At 35.8% G+C, this 21458-nt stretch overlaps 1 protein-coding gene across 3 annotated transcripts in view; it reads right to left on the bottom strand.

Moving 5' to 3' along the window:
* RELCH (RAB11 binding and LisH domain, coiled-coil and HEAT repeat containing) overlaps window positions 1-21458 on the bottom strand; it is a 112895-nt gene that overhangs the window by 68371 nt on the left and 23066 nt on the right. For all 3 annotated transcript variants that reach the window (XM_054020081.1, XM_054020080.1, XM_054020083.1), the window contains exons 3-10: window positions 14742-14813; window positions 14576-14631; window positions 14347-14460; window positions 11119-11319; window positions 10936-11027; window positions 8766-9056; window positions 545-620; window positions 122-217 (exon numbers count right to left, since the gene is read on the bottom strand). In XM_054020081.1, coding sequence (XP_053876056.1) covers window positions 122-217; window positions 545-620; window positions 8766-9056; window positions 10936-11027; window positions 11119-11319; window positions 14347-14460; window positions 14576-14631; window positions 14742-14813 — 998 coding nt within the window. The remainder of the gene's footprint in view (window positions 1-121; window positions 218-544; window positions 621-8765; window positions 9057-10935; window positions 11028-11118; window positions 11320-14346; window positions 14461-14575; window positions 14632-14741; window positions 14814-21458) is intronic.

Below are 21458 nucleotides of genomic sequence, written 5' to 3' on the forward strand. Positions count from 1 at the left end.
AAAAGTAAGAATATGATTGCAAGTAACAGACTTTAAAAAAATAAAAACACTACAACTTCAAAACGAACAAAATGGCAACAGGGTGAAAATAATAAATAGAAAACATTTTTGGATTCCTCACCTCTCGTTTTGCAAGCAGCACATTAGGAACAATGTGTGGCAGGCAACGTCCCAGCATTAACATGACACTTTTTTCACTATCTGCAATCCGAGACACCTAGAAATCCAATTATTTTTATGACACAGCGCGACTGAAATGCAACCTTTTTCATTTATTAAAGCATTTTTCAGCAGAGACTAAACTTTCCAAGAACTATAAAAATAATCACTAGTGATTGAGCATAAATACACCTAAAAATTAGAATCTATCATTTAAATCTCACCAAATCATAAAGCTTGTTTCTTAATACTTGTGCACAGGATTATTACGAAATCTATATGTATATGAATTCTTCTTAAAAGCTAGAGCTACTGGTTGGTTAATGGAAGTCAGTCAGTGAGAAGATTAAAAAAGGGTATTCTGTTTACGATAAGGGAAATATACCTCTGATCCCAAACGACTCTCTGCTGACATCCGACAAAAAGATAGTAGTGCTTGATGGAAAGCTGGTGACAACGTCCTGAAATAATTTTGTCAGGAGAAAAGAAAAAGAATAGATCAGAGTTGACATTGATGGAATCCTAGTTATTCATTCAGTTTTAGTCATATATATTGTGACATCTGAAAAGCATGTTTTCTGTGTTGCATATGGGCAACTTCAACTTGCTTAAAGTCATATTTGAGCTAGATTTTAAAATCAGCAAACCCCTAGTTTTTTGTTTAAATTAACTGCCATTTTGGATTGGATTAAAAATGTAATTTTTCTAATTCTCAAGTTATTCCCACACGGCTCACATTCTTGGAGATAGAGAATGATGATAGTTGTACAGACCAAAATACAATTCAAAGAGTGAGGAAAATGAAGCTATGTTAACTCCAGCAGTGATAGAAAAAAAATACAATCTTTGCAAACTGCCAAATGACAAGGGAAAAGTACTAGTTCTGTATCAATTTATTTTCTTGTGCATACAGTATTCCTATCCAACAAGTCTCAGACATTTTCCATCTTATCGTACGAATGATGCCAACACTGGAGAAGTCAATTACAACCCTCGGCACTAAACTCCAGTAATCTGGAAAAGGCAGCCAGAAAGAATTTCCAAGGTTGTAAATTTCCTACTAATCCTGTACTAAAAGCAACTTTTAAAGGGAAGAATTGAAGATGAACAATATTTTCCCCTAGAGTATGATGCACCACAAATTATCAACAAAAGAAATATCCCATCCTGGGTAAAAACTTAAAAATGATGGATCTCAATCAATTTCAGAGAACAGAAATCTGGTAAACACATTTATTTAAGCACATATTTGTCCAATAATCCTGAAGTCAACAATATGTGATTATACTGAAAGGAAAAGCACCTCTAATTTAGACACATTTCTGTACTATAAGGCTGAGGATAAGCGCGACACTAAAGTGTGCTCCTGTTTTCAGCCAAATGCACTGCAGGCGTAACTGGTACAGAAGAAGTATGAACGCAGGATTAAGTTGTTGCCATCAAGGTTTCTTTGTAGGAAGCCTATAAACCCTTGGGGGTCTAGTGGTTATCTGGCAGACTGTACTGGTGCCTTACAGCTGAACTTCATCTTGCTTTGCATTATTCCGAGATTTAGCATTTCTAGCTGATGCCTAACCAAGCACTTTTCACCTGGATAGAACAGAAATAGAAATAAGGTCTTATATTTTCTAGTTCCTAATTTATTCTAAGTGCTCGCCCCTACCTTCAGTTTGAGCCATGTCTTGAATTATGTCTTCCATCCCTTTTTTTTGGTATTAATTTATTGGTTCAGGGGATTGCCTTTTCTTATGAAAACTAACTGTTTGGTGGATAACTCACCAACTTTAGAAATTCTTCTGTAATTAAACTGAGAATGTCTATGTATATTTGGTTTGCTGCACACAGTTTAGGATTTAGCACAGGCACAGGGACTGGATGTGGGTTTAGAGAAACTGCTTTACAAGATTTTATGCTACAGGGCTGATAAAAGAAAACCTGCCCCACTTACTCCTATTACTCTAGATCAAGCTGAAGCTTGTACTTTGTGTTTGCTTGAGAGACTATCCTGAAGAAATGCCAGGATCTGTAAAATCTTAGAATGAGCTTTATCTTGCACAGGTATTTCAATATAATACATGTTGTGGCATAGGTTTCTTTAACACAATTTTCCTTGATACTAGAAGAGCTTTTTTCCAATAATTTGTTAGTTTTAGTCAGTCTTAGGGGTCATCATATGGGAACAGGATGCAGGCTTAAGCTTTTGGACAAGAAATTTCTCATTAGACAAGTGGGAGAATGAGGTTTTGATAAAAGAGCTCCATCTAGAGCCATGGCCTTCTTGGCCAATGGGTGAATAAAACTGACGCCGTATCACTGACCCTTTTTAGCATTGTTTGGAATTATGAATCTATGAAACTAAAAAAATAATAAGAGGACTTCTTAGACTTGACTTGCTCTTCTGAACTTTCTCTGATCAGAGTACCATCAAGAAAATAGCAAATAGCTATCACTATCCATTAGGACTGCCATGAGAATTATGAAGACATATGAACACCTCTTGAGAAACCACTAACCCAAAAAGTAGAGCTTTGTAATTATAAAGTGTTCCCATTGATTTATCTTCTTTGATATTTCCTGATCTGGAATGTGAGTATTTATTTTCCTGAAGTTTAGGGACACTGGAAGTGTCCTTGGATTGCCCGCATCATTTTTTAACAACCTGTTAAGTATTCCACAGATTGTTTAATTACACAGTCCATCAGAATACCTGATAAAATGTAAGGATTGACAACCATCCTTGGTTTACAGCACCACAGAGTATACAACATATTTAGCTAACCATAACACATTGTCAATTACATTTCAAAAAAGGATAAGTTTTATGTAAGGGGAGAGAATATGAAAAAGATTCAGTAAAAAAATCTAGGAGGCAGGAAGTGTTAAACTGTGTGATGACCTTGATTTAACTAAACTACTTGTTTGTCCTTATTCTGTGAAAACAAAGATATTTTAAGGTATGGAGATTTTAGATTTTAAAGCCTACCTGCTCAAATTTTGTTAATATTTTCTTCACGGGTCATATCCTCGCTAGGTTGTTTTAGACATTTCTGAAAATGTCAAGATTCATACCCTGTTGAAATTTTTTTAAATTTAAGATGAAAATTCTATCACTGTTTCCCCAGAGATTCAAAAGTAGTTATGACAAGTTGTCACTAAATTTCCCAATGGCGTGATTAACAGCACTTTGAAAGCAAACTCTTGGCAAACAGCATATATTCTACTACAATTGGTGGACTACATTTAGATTCTAGAATCTGTTTTATCAAATCTGGTAAAATCCTTGAAGACTTTGACTGATCGGCTTGGTTCTGTCCTCACACATACAAGGAGACGGAAAACCTTCTAAAGGCTGATAAACACAAGTATTCAAGATTTATTTTCAAATCTAAGAAGGCATTGCAAACAAGAAGAAAAAGTAAATATATAACAGAACAAATACAGAAAGTAGCTTACTTACTGGCAAGGGCAAGCTTAACTGAATCATACAAAGAATGCAAGTATCCTGGACTTTTGAGGTTTAATTCAAACTATTGAACACTTAAAGAGAGTCATCAGGTAAATATCGGTGATGCATTCAACTCAAACCACGTCCAGCTCTCTACTGCAATCTGTTATACAAGGCATTTCTCCAACTACTCTCCAGGTTCAAAATTGTTTTATGCCAATAGCAATGATCCAAAGCAGGCTCTCTTCATCTCCCCATCTGGGCAAGACATGTACAACAGTTACAGTATACACAGTAACGCTGTAATAAGGGATTCTAGGATTTTCTCCATGTAGTTTTAACATGGCTTTGAAAGAGTTCAATTTGTATATCTTCATATAATCACTTCCAGCCAGCTAGACAACCCCATCATTACAAGCCATGTGTTATAATGAGCCCCATCTAACTTGAGAAAGTCTAGAAGTAGGCTGGGTATATCTATAGCTAGGGACATATCTTTCCCTTGATTCTACCCTCTTACTACATTTTACTGACACACTATTGCCAGTTCAGTATAAAGATAGTTGCTACACATACATTCAGCACTTGACTAAATCAGCAACTGAAATTCTTTCCAAAATCAATACAGTTAGCAATTTCCATAAACTGGCAGTGAAAGAACGATCAGGAGAATAGTATCTAATTCTTCCAATCTGACAATTGCTTAGTTAGGAGTTGTAGATTTCAAACTAATTTAGACTAATTGTTAGAACAGATCCAGCCACCATTGTATGATGGAATTCTCAGAACACTGAATAGCAACCTATTGTAAACAATACAACTACTCCTTTACCAGTAGGCACTGACTATTCCTTTAACTTCATCTATGTAAAGATAAGTTACTAAGGGCTTGTCTATACTTACCGCGCTGGTTCGGCGGCAGGCAATCGAACTTCTGGGTTCGATTTATCGCATCTAGTCTGGACGCGATAAATCGAACTCAGAAGTGCTCCCCGTCGACTCCGGTAATCCTGCTCGCCGCGAGGAGTACGCGGAGTTGACGGGGGAGCCTGCCTGCCGGGTCTGGACGGCGGTAAGTTCGAACTAAGGTACGTCGACTTCAGCTACGTTATTCACGTAGCTGAAGTTGCGTACCTTAGTTCGATTTGGGGGTTTAGTGTAGACCAAGCCTAAGTAACAGGATTTGAAGCTAGCATGTTTTCAACTTACCCTAGCTTTTGGCAAACCTATATTTAACCTTTAGGGTTAATACTTTGGATAACTACTAACTGTTTAAACTCAACATTTATAAAACTGTTCTTTTTAATCTAATTCCATAAGGTATTTTTAACACCTTTAAAAGACTGACTGATGTTCAGCTGAAATTGCCAGCCAACTTTATTTTAAATTGTCCATTCTGCTTTTGTCAAGAGAGGATTAAGTATGATCTTTAAGTATAAATTATTCTGTTGAGTGCAAAATCAAGTTTGATTTTAGGCCCTATTCCTGCAATAGGCTCTGCGCAGGCAGACCACTGAAGTCAGTAGGACTTTATGTGGATTCAGGGCTCTGCCTGACTAAAGGTCTTCAGAACCAGGGCCTAAATTAGGACTACAAACCATCTCTATCCATCTGTATTTATTCAGATTGAAAAATGACAGATCAAGGAAGCTAAAGTTCTTCTAAAGCAGGAGCAGGTATTCTAGTTTCTAGTTTTAAAGTTAATTTGTTAACCTTATCATTGCTAGTGATTTACTTCTGTTCCCTAGAAAGAAAAACATGCCTTCAGGTTTAAGTTTTCCAGTGGATGCACATAAGTGTATTCTGAGTTGAACTCCACATTCAAAACTTTGTATCTAAAACCTAGCATTTAAAGGCATTTTAATTTCTGCAAGTTAAGATGATTCTTACTAGAACTTGATAGTAATTTTTTAGTCTTACATTTTGAAGAATGAATACACTGATATTCAAGAAAAATACTAGAGGCTAGTCAAAATATGAAGAAGCAATTTTTCAAAAAAATGGAAGTTATTTCCATTTTACAGGATTCACAATGAATTTGTTTTTTGCAAGAAAAAGTGAAGTGTTTAAAAAAAAGTGAGTCCTACCCTATTTTTGCTTTCATTTTTGGCAAGCTGCAATAAGACAATGTCCAGAGTACCTCACCTACATTTTCGTTTCTCTCCTTTCTTCACTCCAACTTTTCAGAATGTTGACAACTTTTGAGAAGTTAGAGTGGGAAAACTACAGATTAATTTTTCCTGCTGCCAGTAACTTATCAACAGCTGAGGAAGTTTTTTGGGAAAAAACTTCCCAGCCATACTCACTCAGAAAAAAGGCAAAAATCCTAGAAAATTTCTACTGCATTCTGTGGCAAGAGGAGAAAAAAAAAGTAGAGAACAAAAGCAGAATTCCAAAAGTGTTTTTCAAATGAAAATATTAGTTTTGAAATTTTCCATAAAATAGACAGATTAACTGAAAGCATTTTCCCTTGGAAAAAGAATTGGTTTTCAGCGTTTTTCAGTAAGAAAATATTTTGGCTGGAAAATTTTGACCAGCTTGTTAAAATACAGAAACAAGTGGTACACTTAACTAACTTTAAAAAAGGTATTTACTACAAGTGAGAGAGCTCCTATATCTGTTATGTTATGAAATACATAACTGAAAGGAATACACTTTAGATGGAAACCAATTCCATTAGTATAAACACACCTACCACATTTCTGCATCAGTTACTACTAGAATAGCTGGAAAGCTCAGAAAAATAACAAAAGCAAGTAGGATGGATACTGGTCCATATAGAAAGGAGAAAGAGCTGAAATAACTCATAAGGCAATCTTACTCAGAGCTGTTTTTGTATGAGAACAATAACTTTAGAAGTTGTACTAACTCCTTTATTAAACTTTTTTGGACTACAATATTCTTATTGGTCGCATGTATGTTTCTTTCTCCCAACCACTACAATGCTCAAAAATATCGGTGTGATAAGGATACTTTTTCTGAGATAACTATTTCATTTAAGATCTTGGTCAAAGAAACTAGGACTATAGCTCAGAAAAGTTACCTCTGGAGACTTTTTTAAAAATTGGCTTTCCACTAGCTGTCTTCCAGTCATCTGGCACAGAAGCTGATTTAAGAAACAGGTTACATATCACAATTAATAATTCTGCAATTTTGTATCTGAGTTCCTTCAGAACTCTTGGGCGAATACCATCTGGTCCTGGTGACTTACTACTATTTAAATTTATCAATTTCTTCCAAAACCTCCTTTACAACAACACCTCAATCTGGCAGAGTTCCTTAGGTGTCAGCAAAAAAGAATGACTCAGGTGCAGCAATTTCCCCCACGTCCTCTGCAGTGAAGACCAATGCAAAGAATTTATTTACCTTTTCCGCAGTGATCTTGCCTTGCCAAACTGACTGTATGGCAGACTTCCTGGTTCTGACATACTTACAATTTTTGTTGTCGTTAGTTTGTGCATCTTTTGCTAGTTGCTCTTCTAATTCTTTTTAGGCCCGCCTAATTATACTTTTACACTCTACTTGCCAGAGTTTATGCTCCTTTCAATTGTCCTCACTAGAATTTGACTTTCAATTTTTAAAGGATGCCTTCTGGCCTCAAACAGTTTCTTTTACTCTGTTTACCCATCAGGGCATTTTTCTGGTTCTCTAACTTTTTTTGTTTCCTTTTTTTGGATTTGGGGTATGCATACAGCAAGTTTCCATGCAGTTTGCAAGCATTTCACTCTTGATTGTACCTTTTAAATTTCCATTTAACTAGCCTCCTCATTTTTGTGTAGTTCCCCTTTTGGAAGTTAAATACTTCTTTGGGTTTCTTTGACATTCTTTTTTGACTACAAAAAAGTTAAATTTAATCACATTTTCGCTATTACTGAGCAGTTCAGCTATATTCACTTCTTGGACCAGATCCTGTGCTCCATCTAGGATTAAAATAAAGGATTTCCTCTCTCCTGGGTTCCAGGACTACTTGCTTCAATAAGAAGTCATTTCAATAGAAATTTTATCTTTGCATCCCATCCTGAGGCGATGTACCCAGTCAATATGGGGATAGTTGAAATCCCCCATTACTACTGAGTTCTCTGTTTTTGTAGCTGCTCTAATGTTCCTGAGCATTTCATAATCACCATCCCCATTCTGGTCAAGTGGTCAGTAATATATTTGTACTGCTATGCTCTTATTCAAGCACGGAATTTCTATCTATAGAGATTCTACAATACAGTTTAACTAATTTAAGATTTTTACAATACTTGATGCTACACTTTCTTTCACATATAGTGCCAGTCTCCGACCAGCACGACCTACTCTATCATTCATATATATTTTGTAACCCACTATTACAGTGTCTCATTGATTATCATTGTTCCACCAAGTTTCTGTGATGCATATTAAATCAATAGCTTAATTTAATATCAGATGGTCATGATTTCACTGGAACCAGGATTTACCCATTACCAGCTGACACAACGTGCGTGTATATGCTGACTGCAAAGTCTTAATCTCACATAAGTTAACAGTGCTTTAAGGTTGCATTTTAATACTATGTTTCTAGTGATGACAGGACCCAAGTCTCAAATCTCCAACAGCTGAATGTCACCGGACTTTTAGGGACAGCCTCCCTAAAAGGATAGGACAGTAAAACGCATAGATTTCTGACATTTAAATTGTAATTATATAGTTAACATTTTTAGTTATATTGGTATGCATTTGTCTAAACAATGCCTAAATACAGAACTCCTCAATCTCCCTGGAGGAAGAACAGAATAGATTTTATAAAGAGATGGAACACAGGAAAAAAAAATAGTAACATCCCTTTTCCCTCATTCATTGTTTTAATACCAGTGTTTTCGCCCTACAATTCCGAACTCAGGAGTGGACAGAAGTAAAAAAAATTATTCTTAATATTTAAATTTAAAAATGAAAATGTGTAATTTAACAACTTTAACAAATGTACTAAATGAACTCACACCCTCCCCAAAATACAAAAGAATGTAGAGAAATTTGTAAAGCCATCTATTATACTTAAATGAAGGGAATAAAGACTGGAAATTAGAAAGCAAGAGGTAGAAAAGAAGTAAGAATTCTGTAGCACTGCGCTTTTAGAAAAAAAAAAATCTCCCTACTGTGAAAAAAAGCATTTCAGTTTAAAACTTTTATCACTAACCTATTAGGTTTATCAAAGTGTATTGCAGCTTTATTTGACAGAGCACAAGAGGGCAATTTCTCTCTCTCTTTGCTAGGGAGAGAACTTAGTGTATCATCTTTAGGTGTCTTTGAATCTGCTTCGGCTGATATGGCAAGGCTTATTTCCTCAGTTTTTCCATGTTTACTGTCATTGTCTGAACTCTTGATATCTAAGTAACGTCCATTGTCCTCTGGAACTGAGAGAGGCACGTGGACTAAGTCACAAATCACTGGAACAGCAAAATTTTCATTCTTGAGGAAGTCTATTTCACTAGAAGAAGAAAAACAAATGTTACATTGCAGCTTTTCAAAAGAAGATCTGAATCAGACAACTGAAATATGAAAATATTGTGGTGTAAATGAATACCATGCTATGTCAATTTTTTTTTTTACAACTTCAGTAATGTCTCATCTTATATCATACGAGATGTGTCGTGCTCCTTTCAGAGGGTACATCTACTGCAGAAAAAAAAACAAACCCTCAACCCAAGTTTCAAAGCCTAAACCAACTGACTCAGGCTTGTGCTACAGGGCTAAAAATACCAGTGCAGATGTTTCCGCTCAGGATGGGGAAATGCGTGCCCCTGGTGAGGGGGATGCGACTCAGAGCCAGTGGTCCTACCTGAGTGAGAATGTCTACACTGCTATTTTTAGTCACAAGCCTGAGTCAGTTGACATGGCCTCTGAGACTCACTGCCACAGTGTTTTTTTTTTGCAGCGTAGCTGTACCCTTTTTTTGTAAAGGAAAATGAAGTGGTGTAGCCCGAAAGATCTTAAAGATAAAAGTGTAAAAAGACTGATCTTTATATGTTTCGGGCTGAGCCCAAAGAATTCAACAAACACGAAGTGTCAAGAAGCACATGTCTATATGGAGTATAATATTTAAGATGTTTTGGCTTTGAATTAATTTTCAGAGCTCAAAATTTAATATACTTTCACTTGCCCTGAAATGGTAACTATACACTTTGACTAAATGACTGAGAGGTTATCACTTTTTGTATATATACATACATACTCTGAAGAAATCTTATTGTGTAACTTAAGGGATACATAAAAGCTGGTGCAAGACTAATAGTTTGTTTCTTTTATTTCAAAAGGAGAAAGTTGTTAAAATGAACATCCCCTCAGCAGTGTTTGCAACATAAGTATTGCAGTACTTAGGAACCAAAAGAAATTGACGACAGAAGTGAAACAAGATTTTCATTTTCCACGCAGAGAGAAATGCAAACACAAATAGTTCAACGGTGAAGAGCAAGAAGTATTTAAGTTCATTTTAGTTTCACTGTTTAAACAATTTAAATTAAGGATGTAAAATGTTAACCGGTTAACCAATAAGCATCAGTCTTACCGGTAATGTATTCAGTTAATGTTTAAATGTCTAATGTGCTGGGCCGGCAGCCGGGACCCCATGTAAAACATGGGGGTGCTGCAGCACCTGCCACGCCTGTTGTGAACTTGTCAATGGTAAAACATTAAACTGATACAACTGGAATAATTTAAACAGTTACTTTTTAAAAATGCCATTTACATCCTTAATGTAAATAAGATTCCTTATCTATCTATATTTAAGTTAACGGTGTCATCTTAATTTTCTATGATTGATAAATGCAGGAGATAAATTACTACACAGATTGAACCTCTCTAGTTGGGCACCCTCGGGACCTGACCGGTGCCGAACCAGATAATTTGCCGAACCACGGGAGGTTAATATTGTAGTGAGCACGTCTCTTTTTATTTTTATCTCGCTGAGGCGAATAAACGGATCAACGCTTGCAACACCACCTATCCAAGGCTTACCGGCTCTCTTCATAACAAAGTGTTAGTGTTGTTACACAATTTTACTGTATTGGCAGAAGACAATAAGTAGGTAAAGCATAAAAAACAAAATAAAATCATGCCGGACCACAGATGTTACCCAACCAGAGTGTGCCGGACTAGAGAGGTTCAACCTGTATGTAACAGGAGCCCTTAAAAAGCAGTAAAAATCTGAAATATTCTATTGGTTCTAACAAAATTCCATATATTAAAGGTAAGATTCTGTCAGTTCTAGAGACAAACCCTATGAACAACTAGTGAGGTTTTTTGTTTTTTTGTTTTAAATATTTTACATATATTCTTATGTAAAATGCTGCAAAATCAAAAATACATACCTCTCAAGTCTTCGGATTTGTTCCATCAAAGACCATTTCTCACTGTTTAATGCATTAATTTGATCTTCTAATTTTTGCACTATTAAGCATTGCTAAATGCAAGATAAAAATAAAGAAAACAATTTAGCAAATTACACTTATGACAGTACATAACAAACATAAGTGTGTTAACTATAATCTTACTTCTATTGACTGTGATGCTCCAAATATAGGAACGCTCCCTAGTGTAGGAGTGGTAACCTCTAACTCATCCTCTTCAACACCAACTGCTACATCCACAACATCTCTTGCAGTTACTTGATGGTTTCCGAAGTCACGATAGAGTTGTAACAAGTCTGGAGGCTTTGGAATGTTCAATCCTACATCATCCCACACTTCAAAATCCTTGAAAAGATTAAAAGCAGAGTCAGAAGTCTATGGCACATTTCTTTTTATTCTTGAATTCTTGTTCACTTCATTTATATAGCTGCATAAGAACAAGACACATGCCAAAATGTCAAGGTAATTTGGAGAATGCAAGGTGAGCTGCTTATACCAAACTGAAGGGAAAAACAGAAGAAGTCAAAGTTGCTCCTCCAGGGCAGAAAGTAGTATCACCCCAAAGAAACTTCTAAGATCTGCATTAGGAAGCCTTCCAAAATGCACATCTGGCAATATTAGTAGTTGTTTCTTTCATAAGGTGTGTGGATTTTATCCAGTATACCAGTCAGGCAAATTTTTAGCATAAAGCAGGCAGCTGGTGAAAGGGTATTGTACTACTGATGCAGGGGCCTTTTTACCCCTCAAAGTTTAAATAGATAAATAAATTAAATAAATTCCATCTCATACATACACATGGATTTTATTGCATCCATCTATCTATAAATAATACAGGGGCCTAAATTTTCAAAAATGCAAAGTCTCAAAAACTGTGTGCACAAATAATCCATTACTTACATAACTGGTTATTTGAGTGCATATTCACATTCAATATTGGGTACCATGGGTGGCAGGTGAGGCTTTCCCTTGGGGAGGATAGGAAGCTCCCTGCCCCACCTGTTCCGGCTAAGGCCCCACCCCCGCTCACTGCTCTCAGCCCCCCCGGAAGGCCCTGCTTGGGTTGAGCCCTGGGCCACGGCTGGAGCTCCAAGCCAGTTCCATCTCCACTCCACCTCTTCTCTCCCCCCACACCCAAATCCGCAACTGCCCCTCCCCTCCAGCATGAGGTTTGGGGAGGCTTAGCCTCCATTACACGCCACCCATGTTGGGCACTCAATCACAGTAATTGCGTACATTTCAAAACTTGGGAACCATTTTATCTTTTTAGACTATCACCTAAAGTTCTCTATTTTCTTGTTTGACTATTCTGCATTATTTCTTTCTCCACTATTAAGTTTGCTCAAAATAACATAAGAAAAGAGAAGAGCATGTGTAAGACATTAAAATACATTTGATTATTCAAGTATTGTGTCACTTTGGGTTTGTCTACTCAGCAGCTGGGATTGTGCTTCCCAGGGTAGGGAGATGGGCATGCAATAGCTCTGTTTGAGCAGGTGCACTAAAAACAGCAATGTGGCTGCAGCCGTGACAGCTTGGGCTAGCCACCCAAATACTAATCTGTCTAAGCCAGAGTATGGACACCTGTAGCTAGCTTAAGCTGCCAACTATGCCACAGTGGCCGCATTGCTATTTTTGGCATGCTAACTTGAATAGAACTCATGTACATCTGTCTATACATGTTGGGAAGTATGCTCCTAGCAGCTGTGCAGATATACCCTTAAAGAGCATCTTCAAAGATATTAAATGCTCACATTTTTGTACAATTCTTTTCCACTGTTCTTCAGGCATACATTTCTTGTTTTATATTAAAAATCTAGGATTTATTGTTTCCACTCTCCGCCTTTGAGGGCAGAATTTTGCCCACATAAGTTCTTTTATTGCTGATTATGCATGAGTATCAGATAATCCAACTTGACTCTCAGAGAATAGGTTGAGTTTGCAGGGCTGGCCTTTAAAAAATTTTCCCCCTGTAAACTGAACACATTTTGTATATAATGTGAGACATATGTGCAACCCAACAATTTAATTTTTATGGAGTCCATCTGAAGAGCAGAAATGCACATTAAGACACCACACTTAATAGAGAGCCTCAAAGAATTCTTTTAGAGAGATAAACCGTTCTGTTGCACACTATTTCAACATTACAAAAATTTTCATGTAATATGTGGTAGCATTTAAGTTTTTCCATAAAGATGTGCATTTTGTCCACTGCTATATGGATTTACAAAATATTATCCAATACTATGTAATAGTAATTCCCATCCCTTACTTCATTTTTAATCGAACCTTAAAAGACAGTAAATTCTGAAAGTTAATATTGTACACAGTTTGACTGAGAAATAGGTATTGTATAAATTTATGAAAACTGCTGCACAATATTTTATGTTGGGGAAAGATTGCTTGCTTTACCTTATTTAAACATACCGATAAAATTCACTTCAAAGCAGCAAGCAGGATATGATTATTTTCTTGGTATTTGTTCCACGGCATGTAAAATGAAGTTGAATTTTTGAAAACACATTGTTTTTTTTCCCCTACTGGTAAAGCTTCCATTGTGGGTCATAATTCCATTATTGACGTGGTGATTGGCTGGGAAGTATTAAGCAAGTAGAAGACCCGAACTCTTTCCCTGCATGTTGGTTGTAAGTCTCGGGGACTGTCTACATTAACCCAGAAACGAGCCGATAATCAAACTTTTCTAAAGATGCGAAACTGAGGAAATCACTACACAAACTTGGAATAGTTACCCTGATGGGCTATTTTTAGTCCATATAGTTACTTCTGATGACAAATGCATAGAAAATTATTTAGAAAATTAATTTCTCATTTCACTCTCTATATGTTGTAATTAGAATACACATAAAATGGTTATTGTAATAAAAACTATGATCAACTGAAGGTTTTCAGAAGAAGATAATGTTCAAACACACCTTTTAAGAGTGACATTGTGTGCTTGTGACAGCGTGTCGGAAAATATATGGCAGTTTTGCATTTACAAATTATAACTGGATAATGGATTACCAGATTATAAAATGCTCTAAAATATAGTTCTACCCATTTGTGTGTGCTCGGCAGCCCTTTATTTACATGTTTTGAAAACAAAGCCTATTTTGATAGTGCTCCTTTACTTTCAATTTATGGCTCTAATCAGCAAAATATTTATGACCATGCTTAATTTTATGCATGCTAGTAGTCCCACTAACTTCACTGGGATTACTCAGGTGCATATCGTTCAGTGCATTTGTAAGAGTTTGCAAAACCAGAGCTCATTTCAAGAACTATTCTGACATCAAAAACAAATTTAAAAAACCCAGATTCAAAAATAAGAAATGCAGGCAAACATTGTTTTCAGAAAGGTTAACCAAACTTTACCTGATCATCACTTTCATCTGAAAAGGTTATTGAAGTAAGCTTGTAACTATTCTTTAATAAAAATTCATTGACTAGGAAGTTTAGAGCTCTTTTCTCAAGAGGTTTGATTGGCTCCTGGAAAAAAGAAAACAATGAAAACTGTAAATCTTATGCTCACCTTCTTTATGGTTGCTATGCTACAGCTGTATGTGGGTTAAAGTTATTAACTCAATGTCTGTCAACCACCTACCTGAATTTCAGGACTTGATTTATAATTTTTTCGTTCCTGCAAAGGAACTTCATTTTCTGCAAAAAAAGAAGTTAACATAAAATTTACTCTCTTTCACCTGGAAAGAGGTCAGCTACTTCTACATTGTCAAAGTAGTAAGACTAAAGAAAAGGTTTATGTACACCACCTGCAGCCTGAGTCAGGTTGGCTCGGAGGGCCTGAATGGTCTCCTTGGCTTTCCGTAGTTCAAACTCCAGGACTGGACAGGGATTTGGATTAAACACACACAGGCATCCAACCAAGGAAAGGGAAACAAAAATAAAATATAAAAAGCAAGGATGGGTGTAAAAAAAATATACAGTTTGTATTAAACAGAAAGCATGCAGTCTTTATGGAACTCATGGACACATGCAGCAGAGTTGGCTTGAAAGCAAACTGGTGAACATTTTCCATAATCATAGTGGTCTACAGTTAACAAAACTGGAAGTTCAAGCTGTCTGACAAGGAATCGCTGTAGGTTTTTAATAAAATTACTATAATATGTATCTTAACTTTGCATTAAATTGAGGAAAATGTAGTGATGCTTCCAACCCTCCCCTCTCCAAATCCTACTAACCAATATGCTGTGATCTTTTGGGATAAAACAAAGGGAGTAGTTTTTAAAAAAGCTAGTGTTATAGAGGTAGTGGAAGCAGTTTGTGTGGCAAAGCTGAATTAATTTAGAATGCCATGGTATTGTTGTCCTTTTAAACTATTTAAGGTTGTTTTATAATAAAGAAACTACACACTATTTTGCTACTTTGAATGAATGCCATAGAGACATCTCAAAGTTTGAATCCCACTGTATTTTTTGCTATGAGACAGTTACCAAAATATCATTTACAAGGTTTTTTGTTACAATTACTATGAGTTTTCTGTTATTTTCTAGAAGACGACTTGGATTTTTCACTTTAACAAGACGAAATGAAGCTACTGCAACAAGTCAAATACATTTAGATATGCATTGCTAAAAGAAAGACCTATATAGATCTCAGAGGAAGCTTACAGTACACTCACTTATTCCTAAGTAATGTTTCCTCTGAAAGTCTTTACTTATACTACAGTTCTAAAACTAAGGTCAATTGAACTCATTCAAAATTGGAGATTCAAAGAGTATAATAAAATTTAGCTGTTCAACATCTCCATTATGAATTATCCTAACAATGTTCCAATAAAGTTTACTCTAACCAGTATTTTTTAAATGTGAGTACAGTGCTGCTACCTTGAAAGTTATAAAAATCAAGGTCAGATATACAGTGTCTGCCAATTTAAAATATACTTTGAACCTCTGTAAAAGGATTTAACAACTTTCCTTTTCATAGCCATTTACATTTAAATATTTTGAGGGAACCTATTTAGGGAGTTACCAGCGCTCAGACACCTTGCTGATTCAACTCAGCCAGGTATAGAGTATGCGCATTAGTCTGAATACCAAATGTTGGCAATTATACTTATGGTAAATACCAAATATTCAGTTGTCTAGAGAAAGTGAAGTAGTTCAGTATTTAACTATAAGTGATAAAACTATATACTTAAGTATTAGCTAAAACTACTTTGGAGAGCTGAGATGGTCTAAACTAATTTAATTTTAATACCGATGCGATGCTAATGATGCTTTAACTCTGTCAAATAAGAACAAGTTTAATATATTCTTCACACAATCATTGCCTGGAAACACTTTACTGGAGTATTCGCAAAGATTATTTTAGATGACAATGCCGTGAACAAAGTGTTTCATTTAATTGGCTCTTGTTTGTAAGATGTATTATTCAGTGCTGGACAAAAAAGTGTACAAATAATTCAGTTTCCCTGTTGGACTGACATTAACAAGAGCCTCTTGACTATAAATGAGTGCATGGAAAAAAGATTCACTCAGTTTGCATTTATCCATCAAAACTGAAGTAGTAACTACAGTACATCACATTTACTATATGAAAGTAACTTGTTTGATGCACAGAATTTTACTGCAGCAGTACAAAAGCACAACTGAGGATCTGTTGAGAAAGTATGTAAAGATCTCTTTAGTACTCAGCAATGCTGATCTGCAAACATTTCTGTGCAACCAAGTTAGAAAATGTTTTTACTGAAAATTACACTTTTATATACAACTAATCATTTTTAGTATTTGCTTAAACATGAATATCACACAAGTTTATAGTTAGATTCTAAATAGTAATGTGTTGATTTTTTCAATTTTGAAAAATATAAAAGCTATGTAACTGATTGAATTTAGATACAATAATAATTTAACAAAAAGTGAGCATGTATTCATATTTTTGGATCTCTTTAAAATATTATAAAATGATAAAAAATAAATTACAGAACAATTGCAGATCAGAAGTGCCCTGCACCAGAATGATATAAATGTAAAAGAATATTGGTAAAAAACACAAACTGGAGAAACTCAGGAATCCCACTGAGGAAAACTGAAGCAGAAATAAGAGACATATGACTGAAGGCATAGAAAGCCAAAAAACCCATGTCAGACAAACCCATGTCAGACGGCAAGAATTAAAATTTGAGTGAACAACTGCAATGATGCTGAAGGAATAAAACACAACCATTATGACTTTACCTGCTTGTTCCTAACAAAATGCATTACTCTGCTGCATGTTTCTCTTTAAACGGCTTAGGATTTTAAATAAGACAAATATCTGAGGAGCATTAGCTCTACAGTATGTCAAAACAGCCACATTATATGGCACAAAATAAAACTGACACTGTTAAGTCTCAGACCTAATTTCTTATTGTGTATAACTCAGCTATGTTAGCTCCCACCAAGCTGACAAAATTTCAGTTTTCAGTAACCTAAATTTGCTTTTTAATTTTTTTTTTTAAAAGTGTACATTTGTCAGCATTTGCCTTTTCTTACTGTGCATGATTTGTAAAATGTTAGTCCAAAATATTGATTAATCTTTTAAAATATCATTCAGAATTAACTTTTTTATTTGAGAGAGACAATTATGCATATTTCAACAAGCAGCTACATTTCATGATGTCCTGTTACTGCATTTTTTATCATACAACAATGGTCAGCACCAATGTCAATATATGCTGATAGTTCTAGCTGGGGAGATCTTTTTTATTCTATTTAAGAGAAAAATTGCACTGCCTGATAATTTAGCAAATATTGACCACTGTATGGTATCAGTCCCTTGTTATCAGGGAGTTTAATTCCCTTGTGATCTAAGAGCAGCATGTATAAATACCTCCACTGGACTCAGTCCATTGGACTGCTTTAAGTGTCAGGCTTGATGGACCAGCTAACAGGTACAGTCCATTAGGCAACTTGGAGGGAGGGCTTATCAAGAGCAATCCGGATAAGTCTAAGTGTTTGGTGTGAGACAGCTCTCTTAAGGAAGAAATTGAGTTTCCTCCCACCTCTGTGAGGAAAGCAGAGATTCGGAAGCTGGAGCCCAGAATGTGGCTAATCTCCCTACAAGAGGGCATCATTGAACTTTTCACTGTGCCTTAAAATTCAATGGTTTCTGTAGTAATTAGCCTTCCAAGTCAGGAAGGCAAAACTGTCCAGGTAGAATTTGCTTCAAGAGACTGGGGTTGCTTTCTCCTCCTGCAAGGAAGAAGAGCTCAGATTGCCTTCAGCTGCCTTAGGAAAGCACTGAGCCTGCATTAGTGAAGTTGAACCTTCCAAGTAAGTGACTAGGGTCAAGATTAAAAACAAACAAACAAACACGATTATTTTCAGTGCCTCAATTTGTGGGTGACTAATCTGAGACACCTTAAAGAGGCTTGATTTTCAGGGTGGGTTGGCTCAACATTTTCTTAAAAACCAGTCTTCTTTAAGAATCTCAAAATCATTAGACACTTCAGACTCTTGACCCTAAGGCTGAGAACTCCAGTTTAAAAACACACTGCAAGTAAGGGTCAGAGACTACTTCTGAGAGGGCAGGGGGACAGGCAGAAGGAGTGCAGGGCTATGCTATATTAGTAATCTTCTCTGCGCATCAAAAAAATAAAGTAGTTGCAATAAATATCTGAACTATAACCAGCTTGGCACCTAGTTTTTGGAGAGCCACTGGGTCAAATGCATGCTTGTAAGTAGTACAATTCACGTTACTTCAGTGAAATTTGTAATATTATATCTCTGAATCAGTTGGTCAGCCTTTTTCCATAGTACTTCACACATGACAGTGTAAAGGCAGTTACTATATAGGCAAGTGTCTCTATTCCTTTCATACTGTATCTTCTGAAGTCACTGTGTTTGCAGTGTTACTGTAGCTACATTGGTCCCAGGATATTAGAGAGAAAGAAGGTGGGTGAGGTTATACGTTTTATCAGACCAACTTCTATTGCTGAAAGAGAAGCTTTCGAGCCATACGGAGCTCTTCTTCAGGAGCAGGGAAAGATACTCCGCATGTCACAGCTAACTACAAGGTGGAACTGCTTAGCATAAGTAGTTACATACTGTAAGAGACCATTTCATCTGTGGTAATGAGATTACTGAAACACCCTATAAATGTGGGGAAGAAGGGAGAGCCAGACAGGAAAAAAAAATAAAAATAAAAAAAGGGAGCAATAGGGGAGGGATGAATGGAACTGACAGATTTGACAGTGGGGATTGATTTTTTGAGTTAGTTCATATTTATTAATTACACAAATCAGGGCATCACATGCCTAAATTTTCCAAACCTACAGCTCTAGCAGGTATAGTTTAGTAGTTATTGGATACATTTTTCAAACTCTAATTAACAATTTCAAATCACTACAATTTTTCTATACCACAAAGTGAATTTAAGATGAAGCAGAAGCCTCAGGTCTTATATTCCATTCTCTTAATACAGGATGCTATAGGTTTTTGATTGCAAGCTTGTATTCTTTATTAGTCTGTAGGAATGAAACCCATTTTCATTAGCTTGTTATTTTACCATAATGAATGTTTGGCAGGTATCACATTTTTGCCTCTATTACATTCAAAGAATATAATAAAGTGGGTTCTAATAGTGACTAGCCATGGCACAATTCTGATTTTACAACCAAATCAGGACTAGTTTATTTTAGCTATTGATTAATACAATGGCTTTCTATCTTTCTTACTGCTTTCAAGGGGCACAACAATAAAATCAGAAATTATGGGTTTTGTATAGAGAAATCTTTAAAGGGGAGGACAGCAGTATGAAAAGGTAGTTAATTCCAAGAGCTAGGATGAACTATTATCAAAAGGAGCCTTGTGTATATTAGATTATGTCCTCACTTCTTCCCAAGACCGAAATTCAAACTCTTAAGAGCACTATGATATCAAAGTGTCTCCTTAGACAAGAGGAGAAAAAGTGAGAGAAAGCAGGAGAAGAAGAAGAAGAGGGATTAAATTAGTCAAGTTTATTTTGCAAATTTAAAAACAGCTTGTCTTTGCAACTACAAGCAACTTTAAGAGCAACAACTGTAGCTCAGATTATATTTGTTTAAAGGGACGCTGAAAATTTAAAAAAAGAAAAAGAAAGAAGAAGTCCAATGCTGGAAACAGTTCTCCCCTATGTTGGAATAACACTTAAAGATTAAATAAAATTATTTTCAATCTTTTATAGTAGTTTATTTTGTGTGTTTCTGACAGAAACATGCATCATTGTGTCGCTCGAAAGCTTGTCTCGCTCACCAAAAGAAGTTGATCCAATAAAATATATTAGCTCACCCACTTTGTGTGTCTAATATCCTGGGATCTAGAGGATCTAGATCCAGCTACAACAACACTGCATACTGTACAGTCAGTTTATCATTTTGGTGGATCATTCACACAGCAGTTGGGGAAGGAGATTTGTGCTGCCTTTAGCTAAACTAGGATTCAAACTCACTGGATCTTTTTGAAAACTTTACAAAGAAGCAGTATTCAAACTTGCACCTGTTCCAAAATTCTTAAGTCACTTTTTAAGACAAAAATATCTCGTATGCATCACCACTGACATAGTAATGTCATGCAAAATTGTGCCACTAGTTTATTACTTAGTTCATAGTCCATTTCTGTAACATCATATTTATAAGGACCAATGAGATCTGTTACAAGGAAGGCCCAAAAAATCTGAGTTGCTTTAAGTTATTTCAAAAATGCCCCTTGCTATATTAAAAAAAAAAAAACTTAATTTTTACGTTGATTTGGAGAAGGCTTTCTAGATTTTACATTGGAGTGCTATCAAATTTTCTGTAAATTAAGGTTCCTTCCATCATTCCTGATCAAAAGCGACTGATGCAGTATTATAGTGGTGTGTTAGCACCACTACAGTTAAGGTTGCATCAAGACTTCTGTTTAAAATTTGACCCTGCTGAACCCTCTAAAATCCACATGCTTACTCAGATTTCTTTGGAATTTCATGTGCTCAGGAGGGTGCAAGGTATGGTTAGCGATTCAAATTTAGGTTCATTTGAACTAGGGACAGCAGTGATATAAGCCCCCCAAAAAATAGCCATTTTCCAAAAAGTTTCTAGGGTTTTTTTTGCACCACACCAGAGATTAAACTATGGATTTGATGTGCATCAAAATGGTCTCAATCTATTGAGTTTTACTGAAGGTAATGCCTGTATAATGCTGTAGGATTTAGTATGACCATTTATATAACTGATATTACAATATGCAATTGCAACAAATCTTGAACAAAGTATGTCATGTAAGGGGTCAATGGAAAAGTTATGATTTATTAAGTATGATTATCCTGTTTATATGCATGTATCATCATTGTATCTGAAGTTACATATATTGGCTATGTACTGGTATCTTAAAAGTGTTGTATTCTTGGGTAACATCCACACGACAGAATTTACATTAGGGCCAGACAGCTATGTATTGATGGCCTATCAAAGGCACTTAGTTCTCACAATAGACCATAGAAGAAACTCATCCAGGCCAGATGGCTCTTCC

This window comes from Malaclemys terrapin, chromosome 2 (assembly GCF_027887155.1).
Source record: "Malaclemys terrapin pileata isolate rMalTer1 chromosome 2, rMalTer1.hap1, whole genome shotgun sequence".
NCBI lineage: Eukaryota > Metazoa > Chordata > Testudines > Emydidae > Malaclemys > Malaclemys terrapin.